This window comes from Fukomys damarensis, unplaced genomic scaffold, assembly GCF_012274545.1.
Source record: "Fukomys damarensis isolate Sample0158 unplaced genomic scaffold, DMR_v1.0_HiC HiC_scaffold_39, whole genome shotgun sequence".
NCBI lineage: Eukaryota > Metazoa > Chordata > Mammalia > Rodentia > Bathyergidae > Fukomys > Fukomys damarensis.
Genome location: NW_022900951.1, coordinates 58,446,242 through 58,462,466, shown reverse-complemented (window position 1 = coordinate 58,462,466; position 16,225 = coordinate 58,446,242). Strand labels below are relative to the sequence as shown.

The window sequence follows — 16,225 nt, the reverse complement described above, 5'->3', positions numbered from 1 at the left end:
AAAAAAAAAAAAAAAAAAAAAAAAGTGGATGCCCTTTGGGAAGGTAAACCCTTGTAGGTCTCCCCAGGGCCTCTCCACATGGGGAGTGCAAGCAGAAATGAAGAGCATGGTGGGTGCCCATTTAAGTCTCAGCACATGGCCGTCTGCTTAGGGTGAGCCTACTTGGCTTGTGTGAGCACAAGAGTGGGAACCCAAAACTGTTTTTCTATAGTCTTTATTAGGAAAGGCCAAGTTTGAAATGAACGGGAGGGTTGGGGTGGTGGGAGAGCAGCAGACCCTCCAAGTCTTGGAATGGGGAGGTTTTTGCCCACACCTGTAGCTACTATAGTACTGCAGCCTGAAACAAATCAAATTTTCCTCTTGGGCCTCTCTTTACTTCTTAAAACCTCCTCTCTTGCATTCTTATCTCTATGGCTCCTTACCAGGATACATACAGTCAAATTGTTCCAGCTCAGGCCCACTCCCTGCAGCCTCTGGCACCTGTAGAAATAGACACAGCAGGAAGTAATTCAATTATTATTATTATTTTTATTTTTTGGTACCGGGGATCAAACTCGGGACCTTGCACTTTCGAGGCAGGCAGCGGAACCACTGAGCTAAATCCCCGGCCCAATTCAATTATTTTTTAAAAATTAATTTCAATTACTCATTTTAATCCGATAAAAGCCATTTATGACAAGCCAAGGACTAACATATTAAATGGGCAAAAGCTAAAAGCTTTTCCTCTAAAACCAGGAATGGGATAAGAATGCCTGCTATCACCACTCCTGTTCATTATAGTACTTGAAATATTACCCAGAGCAACCAGGAACCAGAGCAATCAGACAAGAAGTAATACAAGGGATATGTATAAGAAAGAAATAAATCAACTTATTATTATTCATAGATGACATGATCCTTCATATAGAAGTCTCAAAAAATTCCACCAAAAGACTCCTGAAATTAATAACCAAATTCAAGGCCAGGCATGTAGCTCAGCGGTACCTTGCCTGCCTGGCAAGCTGAAGGTCCTGAATTTAATTCCTGGTACTGGGGGAAAAAATGCACTCGCCAAAATCAGTAATGTAGCAGGATAGAAAATCAACACACAAAAATCAGTAGCATTCCTATAAATCAATAATAAACTCACCAAGAAATAAAGTAGGGAAACAATACCTTTCACAATAACATCAAGGAAAATTAAATACTTAAGAGTTAACCTGGGCTGGGGATTTAGCTCAGTGGTTCTGCCACCTGCCTCCCAAGTGCAAGGTCCCAAGTTTGATCCCCAGTTAAAAAAAAAAAAAGAAAAGAAAAGAAAATAAAAAAGAGTTAACCAAGGGACTGAAAGACCTCTGCAACAAAAACTACAGCACTCTGAAAAAGGAGATTGAAGAGAACATCAGAAAATAAAAAGAGCCAGGCATGGTGGTGCACATCTGTAATCCTAGAACTCGGGAAGCTGAGGGAGGACTGTGAGTTTGAGGCCAGCCTAGACTACATAGTGAGTTCAGTGTCAGCGTGCACTAAAAAGAAAAAAGAAAAAGAAAGAAAGAAAGAAAAAAGATATCCCCTGTTCTGGATAGCAAAACCAATATTGTCAAAATGGCCATACAATACCAATAGCATTCCTCACAAAACTAGAGAAAACAATGCAAAAATTCATATGAAACCGCAAGAGCCCCACAATAACAAAAGCAATCCTGAGCAACAAGAGTAAAGCAGAAGGCATCACAATCCTGGACTTCAGGTTGTACTACAAAGCTACAGTGATTAAAAAACAAAACAAGCATGGTATTGGCACAAAAATGGATAAGCAGATCAATGGAATAGTGTATGCAGAAACAACTGCAGGCACATTCAGCTATGTGATTTTTTTCCTTTTTTTTTTTTGTACTGGGGATTAAATTCAGGACCTTGCACTTGTGAGGCAGGTGCGGCACCATTGAGCTAAATCCCTGGCCCCAGCTAGCCAGTTTTTGACAAATGGACCAAATAGATTTTTGGGGAGGAAAGATAGTCTCTTTAACAAATGGTGCTGGGAAGCTGGTTATTCACATGGAGAAGATTAAATCTAGACTCTTATCTCTCAGTATGTACTAAACAAAAATCAAAATGAATATTTAATTTTTTTCATTAAGTTTATTGATACATTTTAGGTATACGGTACAGCTACATTCATTATTGGGAACTTGTACTTTCACATGATGTATCTTGGTTCTTATTTTTCCCCCATACCCCTGCCCTCCCTTCAACCCCTCCACCCCCCCCTATTTACAAAGATTTTTTTTTTTTTTTTTTTTTTCGGGGGAGAACTGGTCCTTCAATTCTGGACCTTTTGCCTAAGATCAAGTGTACAAAGACTTTATTTAATTTTTTCCTTTCCCTTCTTTCCTTTCTCCTACCCCTCTCACTTCCCCTACCCCTTTAGACCTTTTCTTCCTATTTCACATTATCAGTTATTCATTTTGATCCTTATTTACACTTTCAGTTTCTCATAGAGAAACTATTTGGTATTTACACATGTGTGTCTTATTTTCAAATGTTTAAGATTTAAAACAAAAACACTTCAGTTTGCTGGAAAATGAAATTTATAAATAAAAGTCTTGACACAGGCATAGGAAAGGACTTTTCGAACAGAACCTCAGTTGCATAAGAAATAGTACCAAGAATCAAGCTGAGGGATCATATCAAATTGAAAAGCTTCTCCCAGGTCATGGTGGTACACACCTGTAATCCTGGCACTCTGGAGGCTGAGGCAGGAGGATCACTTCAAGTTTGAGGCTAGTCTAGGCTACGTAGTTAGCTCAAATCCAACCCGAACTGCATAAGAAGACCCTGTCTCTACAGCAAAAGAAGCCACAGAGTGAAGGAGTCAAGAGGCAACCTATAGAATAGAAAAATTTTTTGCCAGGTTTTCCTCAGACAGAGGAGTAATATCTAGAATATATAAAGAACTGAATTACAGGCCTGGGGATTTGGCTCAGTGGTTTCGCCATCTGCCTCACAAGTGCAGGGGCCTGATTGATCCCTGGTACACACACACACACACACACACACACACACACACACACACACAAAGAACTCAAAAACAAAAATTAGGTTCCTTCAAAATAAAAGATCCAGTCAAACAATGGGCAACTGAAATGAATAGTAACTTCTCATAAGAAATACAAATGGCCAATAAATATAAAAAAATGTTCAAATATCTCTGGCCATTAGAGAAATATAAAGTAAAATACTGAGATTCCACTTTCCTGTTTTTTCTTTTTTGTTTAGTTTTTTGAGACAGGGTCTCACTATGTAGTTGAGACAGACCTGGAACTCACTATGTAGCCCAGACTGGTCTCAAACTCACAGCGATCCTCCTGCCTCTGTCTCCCGAGTACTGGGATTACAGGTGTGCGCCACAACGCCCTGCCTAACTTTCTATATTCGTAGTGGGAATGTAAGGTAGTACAGCCACTACGGAAATCTGTATGGAGATTCTTAAAAAAACTACAAATAGACATTTCATTTGGCTCAGCAATTTCCCTTCTAGGCATTTTCCCAAGACAGTTAAAGAGCTCGCAATACAGTGACATATGCATACCTGTGTTTACAGCAGCAGAACTCATAATAGCTAGATCTTGGATGTGGTCGGTATGTCGGTCAACAAATGAATGGATAAAGCAAATGTGGCATTTATATACAATGGGTTATTACTCTGCTATAAAAAAGTATAAACTTGAATCATTTTTAGGAAAATGAATGCATTTTGAGATCATGTTAAGTGAAGTAAATCAGACAAACAAGCTTGAATATTACATAGTTTCTCTTATATGAGAAACCCAAAATATAAGTAAAGGGAAAAATGAAAAACAAATAATAGGAAAAATATGTTACTTTAATCCAGCATGGCCAATGTATCTAAAAGTGTGAGTTAATTTAGTATAATTATTTTATGTGTTTCATATATATATTTTTTGCCTGTTAGTCTGGCTATTAATCTGTGGTTATGATAATTAACTTGATAAGGATTTATAATATACACACACACACACACATATATTTGGTACTGGGGATTGAACTCAGGACCTTGTGCTTGTGAGGCAAGCACTGTGAGGATTTATAAAATCAACGAATGAATCTGATGCTGGCAAAAATTTTTTTAAAAAGCAGGTGTGGGGCCAGGGATTTAGCTCAGTGTTTCCTCCGCCTGCCTCACAAGTGCAAGGTTCCAAGTTCGATCCCCAGTACCCAAAAATGAAAATAAAAAAACAGAGCTGGGGATTTAGCTCAGTGGTTCTGCCGCCTGCCTGGGAAGCACAAGGACCCGAATTTGATCTCCAGTACCCCCCCAAAAAAGAAAAAAACAGGTGGAGAGGAAGGGGAAAAAAAGAATTGAGATGTGTTGTGATCATGTACTCATTACCCACAATAAATGTTACTCTGTACTGCAAACGTGGTGCTAATCAAAACTTTTTAAAAAAGAAAACATTTATTTATTTATTTATTTATCGCTACTAAGGATAAAAGCAAAGTCCTGGAGCCTAGTAGACAAGTGCTGTGCCACCATACTATATGCCCAGCACTCCTCTAATATTTTCCGTTATTTATTTATGTCGGTACTGGTATTCAAACCCAGAGCCTTCCCTCTGAACTACATCCTCAACCCTTTTTATTTCAAAACACATAAGTTGTCCAGGCTGGGGTCGAACTTGTGATCTTCCTGATTCAGCCTCCTAGAGTGCTAGGATTATAGGCATATATCACCACACCTTGCTAGGAACTCTAGCCTCCCGTAGTATTTTCATCTTTTTTACTTTTCTTCTTTCCTTCATTCCCTCTTTTTCTTCTTCCCTCTTTAAGTCAAGGTCCCACTGTGTAGCCTCTGATGGCTTCAAACTTATTATGCAGCCCCGGCCTGCCTCACACTCAATCTCTTCCTGTTTAAGCCTCCAAAATGCTGAAATTACAAGGTTGTACCACCATACCTGACTAATAATTTCAATTTATATCTATATCTGTAGCCCTCTAGAAGCTATTTGTGAAGTTTGTTTGTTTGTTTGTTTTAGTTTATTGGTACATTTTAGGTATACAGTACAGTTACATTCATCATTGGGATCTTGTACCTTTCCATGACGGGTCTTGGTTCTCATTTTTTCCCCTTGTCCTTGCCGTCCCTTCAATTTCTCCTCCCTTCCCCATTTACAAACACTTTATTTCCATTTTTTTCATTTTCTCATTTTTTTTTCTTTTTGTGAAATGTTTGAGATAGGCATCTAATTTGGTTACCTGCCACTTTGGCCTCTTAGGCTCATAAACTCAGGTTCATTTGCTCAAAGGAAATCAGGCAGAGTTCATCAGCTCTCCAAATAACATTTTTCCTCTCACCAACAAAAGTATTTATAGGAAACTGATGCCATGAACAGGAAAGGAGAGGGAGCTTTCTGGGTGCAAAAAGTGTCCCTGGCAGTTGCTGGAATGTACAGAGAGTACTGACTGAGTTTAGTGAGACTGAGTTTAGTCTCAAGCAGTCAGTCCCTCTTTCCAAATGACTGCTAGTATGCACAGCTCTTAGGAACAGGGACTTAAATCCCTTCATGGTCACCAAAACTGCTACTGGCCCCTTAGGCTCATAAACTCAGGTTGGTCTGCTTGCTGCTACTCAATCAAAGAAGGCCAAATATTTGGGTAAAAAGCATTTATTCAAAGCCAGCTCTGTGGAGATGGAGGGGCCTATTTGCCACAAATTACCATCTCAGGGTTTACAGGAGGGCAAAGGTCTTTTCTATTAAGAACAGAGAGAAGAGGAATATCCAGAGACAATGTAGATCTTCACACTTGTTTTATCACTTCTGGCCATTTTCAGCTAGTTGTCCTCTTACTTGTGGAAAAGAAACCAGGCTCCTGGCTTTCTGAGATTAGCATCTGCATATGCTGTGACTTCTTTTGAGCTGAGAGGCGGAGTGTTGGCTATGTGCTCAACAGGAATAAGTTTGGAGAAGTTGCTTATCTCTAACAATACACACAGACACAGACAGACAGACACACACACACACACACACACACACACACACAATTAACTTTTAAAGACCCATTTTGCAGTTCTGGTTACAGTTTCACTTTTCTGCCATGTTTTGCCAGTTCTCCCAGTATTGTTCATGGAATCCTTCTCCATTTATTTGCAGTGACCTTCTTATCCTATAATAAATTGCTACCTTAGCCAGAACAGTGATGGCAAGGGACAGAACCTCAACTCATTCAAGAACAATTGAAACCCAGGCGTGGTGGCACACGCCTGTAATCCCAGCACTCGGGAGGCTGAGGCAGGAGGATCACTATGAGTTCAAAACCAGCCTGGGCTACACAGTGAGTTCCAGGTCAGTCTCAACTACATAGTGAGACCCTGTCTCAAAAAACAAAAACAAACAAACAAAAAGAATAACTGAAAAATAGTTTAACAATATGTATTATCTGCTAAAGGTAATAACAGCCTAAGGGACAATTGGAATCAAGATCTAAAGGTAGGGCCGGGTATTTAGCTCAGTGGTTCTGGGCCTGTCTCGCAAGCGAAGGACCTGAGTTCAATCCCCATCCCCGGTACCGGGAAAAAAAAAAAAAAAAAAAAAAAAAAATCTAAAGGTACCAGGAGAGGTGGCAAATGTCTGTAATTCCAGGTACTAAGGAGGCCGAAGCAGCAGGATTGCAAGTTTGAGCCCAGCCGGGGTAATTGAAAGTACTTTTTTTTTTTTTCTTGGTACTGGGGATCAAACTCACGAGGCAGGCAGCAGAACCACTGAGCTACATCCCCAGCCCCTAATGTACATTTTTTAAAAGGTGGGGATGTAGCTCAGAGGTTCCTGGGTTCAATCTCCAGTACAGCAAAACCCATACAAACCCCTAAATGTTATCAAAACTCTATCAGGGCCTTATCTCTACTTCCATTATCTAATCATCAAACAATGACAGGAATACCTCTCTCTCTAAAGGCAAAACTAAATCTAAAGTCAGACAGTATCAGAGCTTTGTTGATCACAAGCCCCGGTAAAATATAAAGTTAGTGATTGGCTTAAGATACTGTTTAAGGCTAGGAGTGCAGCTCAGTGCTAGAGCGCTTGTCTAACACCCTGAAGGCCTTGGGTTAGATCACCAGCACCAAAGAAACAAAACCAAAAAACCCAAAAGGTGTTCTTTAGTTATCACTTTAATCATTTTAAAGAAGAATAGCATTCACTCTTATTTTTATTTTTATTTATTTATGGTACTGGGGATCAAACTCTGGACCTTGTGCTGGCAAAGCAGTTAACAATGCCACTGAGCTAAATCCCCGGTCTTAGCTCTTATTTTAAAAAATCATTATTTGTTTATTTTTGGTTCTGGGAATGAACTCCAGACTTCACACAAGCTAAGCAAGTGTAGCCAGATCCCTCTAGCTCTCTGGTCCTTGTTTTGGGGCAATGAAGATTGAATATAACAAAACAGCAAATAGTGAGGAATGACTAAAAGTGTGGCAATTAGCAAGAGTAAAAGAAATGCTCTCCACTGGTTGGAGAGGGGTGTTCTATAAGACAGATACGACAGAATTTCAGACTCAGGAGTCTTTATATAGCTTTTGGTACCAGTGCGCATGACAAAGCAGGGATGCTCTGGTTGTTGGCAGGCCTTTGATGTCCAAAGTGCAAAATGCTTCATTTATATTTTACTTCCTCACGGTCTCTCTGACTTGCTTAAGGATCTGTTCTTTGGCTCTTGCATCTCATTAGGCCCTAATAGTTCATCTTGGTGTGCTAACTCACTTAGGCCCCCCGACTTTTAGTTTAAGATAGCTATTCATTTCTCTCTTTTTCCCTCAGTGTTGGGTATCAAATCCAGGCCATCACACAACGTAGCTGAAGTTACAGGTGTATTCCACCACACCCAGCTCTTAAATTTTTAAATACACTCTAGCTTTTAGAACAGTTTTAAATTTAGAGAAAAATTAAGAATACAGTATACATATAGCTTGTGTTTAGATGTTTCCCCCCCAAAGCCTCATGCTTTTTCAGAAGTGGTTGAATCTAGACTGTGTGATTAAATCCATTCACGGTGGGGCTAGGCTGGAGGGCCCTAGGATTAAGGATGTGAGTTCTACCCACTAAGAGCCTGAATAAGATAAAAGAGGCAGAAAGACACCGTTAAGGTCCCTTTTGTTGGTTTTGCTACATAGGCACCATGAACTGTTCTTTCTCCTCTATGATGCTTCTCTGCCATGTGCCACTCTGCCTTGGAGCCAGCTGATTATGGACTGAAACCTCTACAAACTATGAGCTAAATAAATCCTTTCCCCTTTAACTTTGGGTGTTGGGCACTGTGTCTCAGCAATGAGAGAAAAGTAACTAACAATAGTTATCATATACTCCTCCCTCAATATCCTCTATTATTAACAATTTATATTGTTGTGGTATATTTGTTATAATTAATGAACTAATATTTGTTTTGGTTTTTTGAGACAGGGTCTCACTATGTCGTTGAGACTGAACTGGAACTCACTATGTAGCCCAGGTTGGTCTTGAACTCACAGCAATCCTCCTGCCTCAGCCTTCCGAGTGCTGGGATTACAGGCAAGCGCCACCACACCCGGCAATGAACTAATATTTGTATGTAATGATTAACTAAAGTTCATAGTTCACTTAGATTTCCTTAAGGTTTTTGTTTTTCTCTAATACTGAGCTACACCCCCAGGCATATCTCCCACCCCTAGTTTTTTCATAAAATGTCTTGCTAAACTGCCCAGGGTGGGTTTGATTGAACTTGCAATCCTCCTGCCCCATCCTCCCAAATAGTTGAGATTATTATAGGCAGCTAAACTAGGCAAAAATATTATAGGCAGTCAGGCAGGGCTAGGCCCTTGAGAGAGTCAGGACAAAGGTAAAAACACTTTACAGCTGTGGCTGGCAGCACATCCATTGGAGGCCAGGCCCCAAGATAAAGATGAAATACAAAAAAACCAAAAAATCCAAAAAAAAAAAAAAAAAAAAGGCTGGAGATTTAGCTCAGGGGTTCCGCCGCCTACCTTGCAAGCACAAGGTCCTGAGTTCAATCCCCGGTATCCCAAAAAAAAGATGAAATGACTAGGCCTAAGATAAGTGGTAATTCCTAGTCTAACAATAGACATTAGTCACCTCGGTGGCTCATCCCTACCTGAAAAGTTCTTTGTTCCTTCCATGTACATTTGCTTTCTTGTTGGATCGATGTTACCTAAGCAACTATATTTTATTTCTTTCTTTTTGTTTCTTTCTTTTCTTTTTCTTTTTTTGCTACCAGGGATCAAACTCAGGATCTCAAGCTTTCTAGATAGGCACTGTGCCGCTGAGCTACATCCCCGGCCCTAAGCAACTATATTCATAATCTTATTGGTTGATCACAGCTATAAACCACATTGTTCTCATGTGGTTGTGCTCCATGAAATTTCCCCTGAGGGGCCTGGGATTTAGCTTAGTGGTGTTGCCACTTGCCTAGCAAGTGCAAGGTTCTGAGTTTGATCCCTGGTAAAAAAAACAAAAAAAAAACAAAACAGGACTTCCCCTCAGGAATGGGGTCCTCGGCAATCCACTTTTCGGTTCACTCTTGCCTCTCAGGAGCTGTATCTTTCCCCCAACCCCCAGTACTGGGGCAAAAAGAAAAAAAGATTACAAGTATGTACCTCGACATCCAACCTCAGCATTCTATCCAGGACAGCACATTGTATTTATTTGTCATGTTTCTGAAGACTGTTCTTTTTTTTTTTTTTTGTACTACAGATCGAACTCTGGACCTTGTGCTTGCAAGGCAGGCACAATACCAATGAGCTTAAATCCCTGGCCTGGATACAGGTTCTTGAATTAGGTACTGATGATCTGGTTTTGCAGGATCTGTTATCATTGTATTCCTTTCATTCCTAATTGCATGGATTTTAGTCTTTTTGTGTGTGTGTGTGTGTGTGTGCCGGGGCTTGAACTTGGTACCTTGCACTTTCGAGGCAGGTAGTGGAACCACTGAGCCCATACTTAAGCATGTTCTATTGGCTAGAATGTGAACTATTTTGGAGAATGTCCCATGTGCCATTGAAAAAAATGTGTATTCTGATGTTGTGGAGTGAAACACTCTGAAGACATCTACTAAGTCCATTTTTTCAAAAATTTGGTTTAGTTCTGATATTGCATTGTTGATTTTTTTTTACCTTGTTCATCTATTTGTGACAGTGGGGTATTATGAGCCCCCATTACAATTGTAATAGTGTAGTAGTGCTTATTTGATTTTTCATATCTGTTACTATGTGTTTTGTATAGTTGGGTATGCTGGTATTTGGTGCATATATATTTGATTATTTTATTTATTTATTTATTTATTGGCACCAGGGCTCAAACTTGGGTCCTTGCGCTTGAGAGGCAGGCAGCAGAACCACTGAGCTAAATCCCTGGCCCAATGACGGTTATCTCTTCCTCTTCCTCTTGTCCCCTTTATAAGGATGTAGTGACCTTCTTTGTCTCTTAATCAGTTTTGTATATGCTTGGTTTTTGAGGGGGTACTGGGGATTGAACCTGGGTCTTTGTGCTTGTGAGTCAGGCGGCAGAAGCACTGAGCTAAATCCCCAGCCCTTTTTAAATTCTTCTTCAAAATTTTGTTAGTATACTCCAGCAAACACATATCATTCTGGGGCCAGGGATTTAGCTCAGTGATTCCACTGCCTGCCTCGCAAGCATAAGGACCCTAGTTCGATCCCTGGTACCCTCTCCCCCAAAAAATCATGTAGTTCTGGAAATTTGGAGGGACATCCTATTATTAACCACATTTCCTTAATAGTTATAAAGCTAAAACGTTATCCATTTTGGTATTGGATGAATTGTGGTGGTGTGTGTTTTTTAAAGAATTGGTCCATTTCACCTAAGCTGTCAAACTTATGTGTATAGAGTTGCTCATAAGTAACCTTTGTAATCCTCTAGATGTCTGCGGGGCCTGTAGTTGTATACTCTATTTCCTTACTGATAATGGGCACATTTCTTTTTTCTTTGTTAGTTTTGCTGAAGTTTATCCACTTTCAGTTTTTGTTTTTTTTGTTTTTTTGTTTTTGGTACTGGGTATTGAACTCGGGTCCTTGTGCTTGCAAGGCAGGCCACCAAACCTCTGAGCTAAATCCCCAGCCCTATCCACTTTTAAAAGAACCACTTCATTACTACTACTACTTTTATTTTATTTTATTTTATTTTTCATTACCGGAAATCAAACTCAGGACCTTGCACTTGCAGTGCAGGTGCAGTGCCACTGAGTTAAATCCCCAGCCCTTAATAGACCTTTTCTGATTGCACCTCAGAAAGCGTACTGGAGCACATGACTGTCAATAGGGTATAAGTATGGGCTCACCACTAAGCTGTGGTGAGGGTGGTGAGGCCATGTTTTTTTCAGTAGTGTTTTGCTGAAGGAGAGAGCTTATTGTTTAAATGTATTCTGGTTTTTCTACACTGCATCTTTGCTTGACCTTTGGCTAACCAGAGCCAGTTTATTTGTGTATTTATTTATTTATATCAGTTCCTATCAAAATTTCTTTTTTTTTTCCTTTTTGATACTGGAGATCTAACTCAGGACCTTGCGCTTGTGAGGCAGGCAGTGGAAACATTGAGGTAAATCCATGCCTCTCGGGCTGTTTTTTGAACTCACTATGTAGCCTAGGCTGGCCTCAAACTCAAGGCAATCCTGCCTCAGCCTCCCAAGTGCTGGGATTACAGGCTTGCATCATCAAGAGTAGCTTTTAGTTGTGTTTAGTGGGAAGAATAGGCGTGTCTCTTTCATCTTCTTGGATGCAAGAGGAGGTTTTTTGAAAAAGATTAATATTGTTAATTAATTAATTAATTAATTTTCGGTACTGGAAATTGAGCCAAGGGCCCTCACACTGGACTACCTCCCCAGAAATATTTTATTTATTTAGGTACTGGGGATTGAACTTGATCCTTGCACTTTGAATTGGGGTCCTTGAGCTTGTGAGACAGGTGGTGGAACCACTGAGCTAAATCCAGGTCCTAAATTATTTTTTAAACAAATGTTTTTCTATTTTTGTTTTCCTTTTACTATACTAGGGATAGAACTCAGGGCTTTTTGTGTGGGAGCCAAGTGCTCCACTGCTGAGGTACATCCCCAGTGGTATTAATTTTATTTTGAGACCTGATATCACTAAATTACCAAAACTGGCCTTGAACTTTTGATAGTTGTTCCTTAGCCTCTTGTGAGCTAAGATTACAGGTGTGTACCAAAATGCCCAGTTGTTACTTTGCTTTTATTTATTTACTTGATACTAGGGATCAAACTCAGGACCCTGTGCAGGCATCAGCACCACTGAGCTAAATCCCCAGCCTGCCTAAAGTATCTTTTTAATCTCTATTAATATAATGTGCTTTGCTGTTTGCATCATTTTTTCCCCCAATGCTGGGGATCAAACCTAGGGTCTCATACATGATGTCAGACAAATGCTCTACCACTGTGACATACCCCTGGTCCACATTTGCATTTGTTTGGTTGGTTGTTTATTTATTTATTTCAGTACCAGGAATCAAACTCAGGACCTTGCACTTGCCAGGCAGTCATGACAACACTGAGCTAAATCCTGGCCCTGCATTTATTTATTTATTTATTTATTCATTCATTCATTCATTTATTTCTGTTACCAGGGATCGAACTCAGGACCTTGCGCTTGCAAGGCAAGCAGTGGAACCACTGAGCTAAATCCCCAGCCAGCCCTGCATTTATTAATGTGAGAAATATATATTACAACTCTCAGGCATTAGCAAGAGCTAGAGATTACAATGGCTACAGGGGCTTGGCAGATAAAGTAAATGAACAAAATATGCCCTGCCATCTGAGTGTTTGACGACTACAGGGAGTAGTGGAACTTGGAGTTAATAGAGGGCTCTGTGACTTGTCTGCAGGAAGAAAGTGCTACTCACCTGCAGCTAAAAGTATCTTTATGGGAAAGTGTGCTTATTGCTTCCTTATCTTTGTTTTTGTTCCAGGAAGATTAAAAATAAGTATTTTTATGTGAAGTGTTTCACTTTTTAGATGTTTTCATCGAATTCATAGGCATTGGTTTTTTTGTTTTTGTTTTTTGTACCAGGAATTGAACTCGGCTCCTTGTGAGGCAGGCGGCAGAACCACTGAGCTAACTCCCCGGCCCTCACAGGTATTGTTAAACATTATGTAGGTCAAATAAAACACTTTTGTCAGACTGATTCAGTAAATGAGTTGCTCTTTTAGAGGGGTTATTTGTTCGTTTGTTTTGAGGTAGTCTTGCTATGTAGTTCAGGCTGACCTTGAAATCACTATGTAGTCTAGGCTAGCCTCGAACCCCCAGGGATTCTCCTGCCCCATCCTTGTGAGTGCACATACAGGGAGGGCTGCTATTTTTTTTGTCTTTTGGATTAGAGATACTGATGAGCCAAATAAGACTTTCCTTCCCTTGAGACTAGAAAAGGTGGCCTAAAAAGAAAAATATCAAACAGAAATTTGAAGAATAAACACTGGAGAAAATTTTGCAAGCAAAAAAAAAAGATTGCCTGGAGAAAAGAAATGGAGAGGACTTAAATATTGAGTGTGTCCTTAATAAATGGGACACAATCACTTTCCCACTCTCTGATCCATATTCCTGAGGACATGGGAAAGGAAAGTCCAGATGGGTTTTGAGCTGTGCAAATACACAATCCTGCCCCGGCCAGCAGGGCTTGTAATTAGTAGAGCTCGAGAAGGGGAGATACCTGGAAATGGGACAAGAGAGGCGCAGAGAGAAGGAGACCAAGCAAAGAGTTGTCAAGGTCTCATTTATTTGCAGGCACAAGCAGTATATAAAGGCAAAAACCACAAATTTGTAAGAGGAAGTGGCTAATCATAAAATGATAAAGGAGAAACATATTGTACAGTAACAGTCATGATGAGATACAGTTGTTATGTAACAGATTAGGTCATTAAATGAGCAAGGCCATTAGTACAGTCATTGGCACGTCTGTGCCAGTGAGGTGACTCAGATGTAAACATGGAGGTGGTTATGTTAGGCTCAAAAACAACTCTGAGAATATGAATATTTGGTCTCCTACACAATCCTGAGCTAGGGATGTAGCTCAGTGCTACAGTTACAGCATGCTTAGCATGTGTGAGGACCAGAGTGTGATTTCCAGTACCTCAGAGAAAAAAAAAGTGTTTTTGTATTTTATATAAGTTCAATTGTTTTTCAGATCTGATTTTTCAAAACTATATTTTATATGAAACTCAATATTCTTTGGGGGGCTGGGGAGGGGTGCTGCAAATCAAACCCAGAGTCTCAAATGGTAGCTAAGAGCTCTACTCCAAACTCCTCCAGTTCCAAACTCAACAATTTTACATCTGTTTTTTTTGTTTTGGCACTGGGGATCGAACTCAGCACCTTGTGCTTGGAAAGCAGGCATGGTGCCACTAAGCTAAATCCCAGGCCCAACACTTTTACATCTGTAAAAAACATTTTTTAGAGGCTCCTAAGTATAATTTTCATTTCTGTGAAGAGTATTTCTGAAATTATGAAACACTCAAGCTATGCTAAATCTTAATCATTATATTTGTCTTCCTAGAATTTTAAACATATGTAGGTATAAACTTTGTTATCAAAGTAATATGTAGATCCACAAAGTATTTGTCATATGTAGATCCACAATTTACTGTAAGGAACTTTTTTTGGGGGAGGTACGGGGGATTGAACTCAGAACCTTGCACTTGCAAGGCAGGTGCAGTACCACTGCACTAAATCCCTGGCCCATGCTCTAAGGCTTTTTTTTTTTTCTGATGTTCTCTTTCTCAAAGCTACTGATGCATCTTATAGATTTTTCCCATTTATTTCTATTAAGCTATATACTCTATGAAGGGCGAGAGATGTCTCTTAATGTTACCTGTATAGGGGCAGCTAATGAGGCCAAATAATGCAAAGACATGAATACAATAAAGTTAAATATAATAAAGTTGATAAAGTCATAGACATTTATAGAATCAGCTTTATTTGCTCTATCATTCTGAGGAAACGTTATCTCCTCAGGGCGGTTTTGGGTGCCTAAAAGGACAGTCTTCCCCCCTCCACATTAGTTTCTCTTCTTTTCTTTTCTACTTGTTTCTTTTCTTTGTGGCAATTTACCTTTATCTGACACACTGTGGGTTAATAGATTCAAGGGCTGTGTTCCAAAAGTTGTTCTAACTTCTAATTGAATGTATTAAATCAAAATACATCCAAAGATCCAAGAAATTGTCTAGTGCTTTGAATGACTAGACAATATCTGGTTTTCTGTGCGGCTCAGAAACAGCACATTAATTGTAATAACTTTTTTTTTGATTTTTTTTCCCTCCAGCTCTTTCCTTCTTTAACGCAGCAATTAAAACTTAATGATCTCAGAGTAGCCTCCATCTATCAACCATCTGATCACCGAAGAGATTTTAGAGAAAATACAACTAATCAGCAGTGGAGGGGGGCTAGGGGAGGGAACTAATCTGTGGTCTCAGCGGGGCATTCTTGGGCTATATGTCCAGGCTCTCCGCAGCGGTAGCAGCAGACGTCGTTTGCCTTGTTGCAGTTCATGGCCATGTGGCCGATCTCACCACACCGGTAGCACCTGATGTGGGCGCAGTCTTTCTGGATGTGCCCCGATTCATGGCAATAGAAGCATTTCTGCCCTTCCCGACGGTCACAATCACGAGCCAAATGGCCTGGTTTGCCGCAGGTGTAACAGCACTGCTCTTTCTCTTGTTTAGGCTCAGGACAGTCTTTGGCGATGTGACCACGTTTCCCGCAGTTGTAGCAGATGTCCTGGAGGTCACAGTCCTTGGCATGGTGACCAACCGCACCACAGCGGTAACAGATGTCAGACTGGGCGGTGGAACTGCACTGCGGACCTCTGCCACGGCTTCTAGGTCTTCTCCCTCGAGCTCCTCCTTTAGGGCATTCCCGGGCACAGTGTCCAGACTGTCCACACTTGAAGCATTCTTTACTACTCATGGCTGCGGGTGAGATCTTCCAAGGAATACACCCGGCCTCCGCTGCCACACAGGCTGCAAGGCAGCTTCCCCTGGTAAGGCTTAGATGGAAATGGCTCTTTGCCTCTAGGGGCCTCTATGACGTCACAGGCTCTATGCCTGGCCCAGGGTCTCATTCACAGGTGTTCCAGCATCTTTCAGCCTTTTATGTAAGAAATCAAAAGTGCAACAATCGATTAAGTGGCCTTGTTTACCTTTTTTGTTTGTTTTCAAC

The 16,225-nt window shown here is 40.4% G+C and overlaps 1 protein-coding gene across 1 annotated transcript; it reads right to left on the bottom strand.

The window, feature by feature from the left end:
• Positions 1 to 14,995: 14,995 nt before the first annotated feature.
• Zcchc13 (zinc finger CCHC-type containing 13) lies at positions 14,996 to 16,058 on the bottom strand. Its single transcript, XM_010631189.1, has one exon. It carries the CDS (start codon positions 15,971 to 15,973, stop codon positions 15,464 to 15,466), a length of 510 nt encoding a protein of 169 aa, XP_010629491.1. The 5' UTR covers positions 15,974 to 16,058; the 3' UTR covers positions 14,996 to 15,463.
• Between the last annotated feature and the right edge of the window lie 167 nt (positions 16,059 to 16,225).

Excerpts from the sequence above, each read along its gene's own strand:
- Zcchc13 (XM_010631189.1), bottom strand. The coding sequence starts at position 15,973 with ATGAGTAGTAAAGAATGCTTCAAGTGTGGACAGTCTGGACACTGTGCC.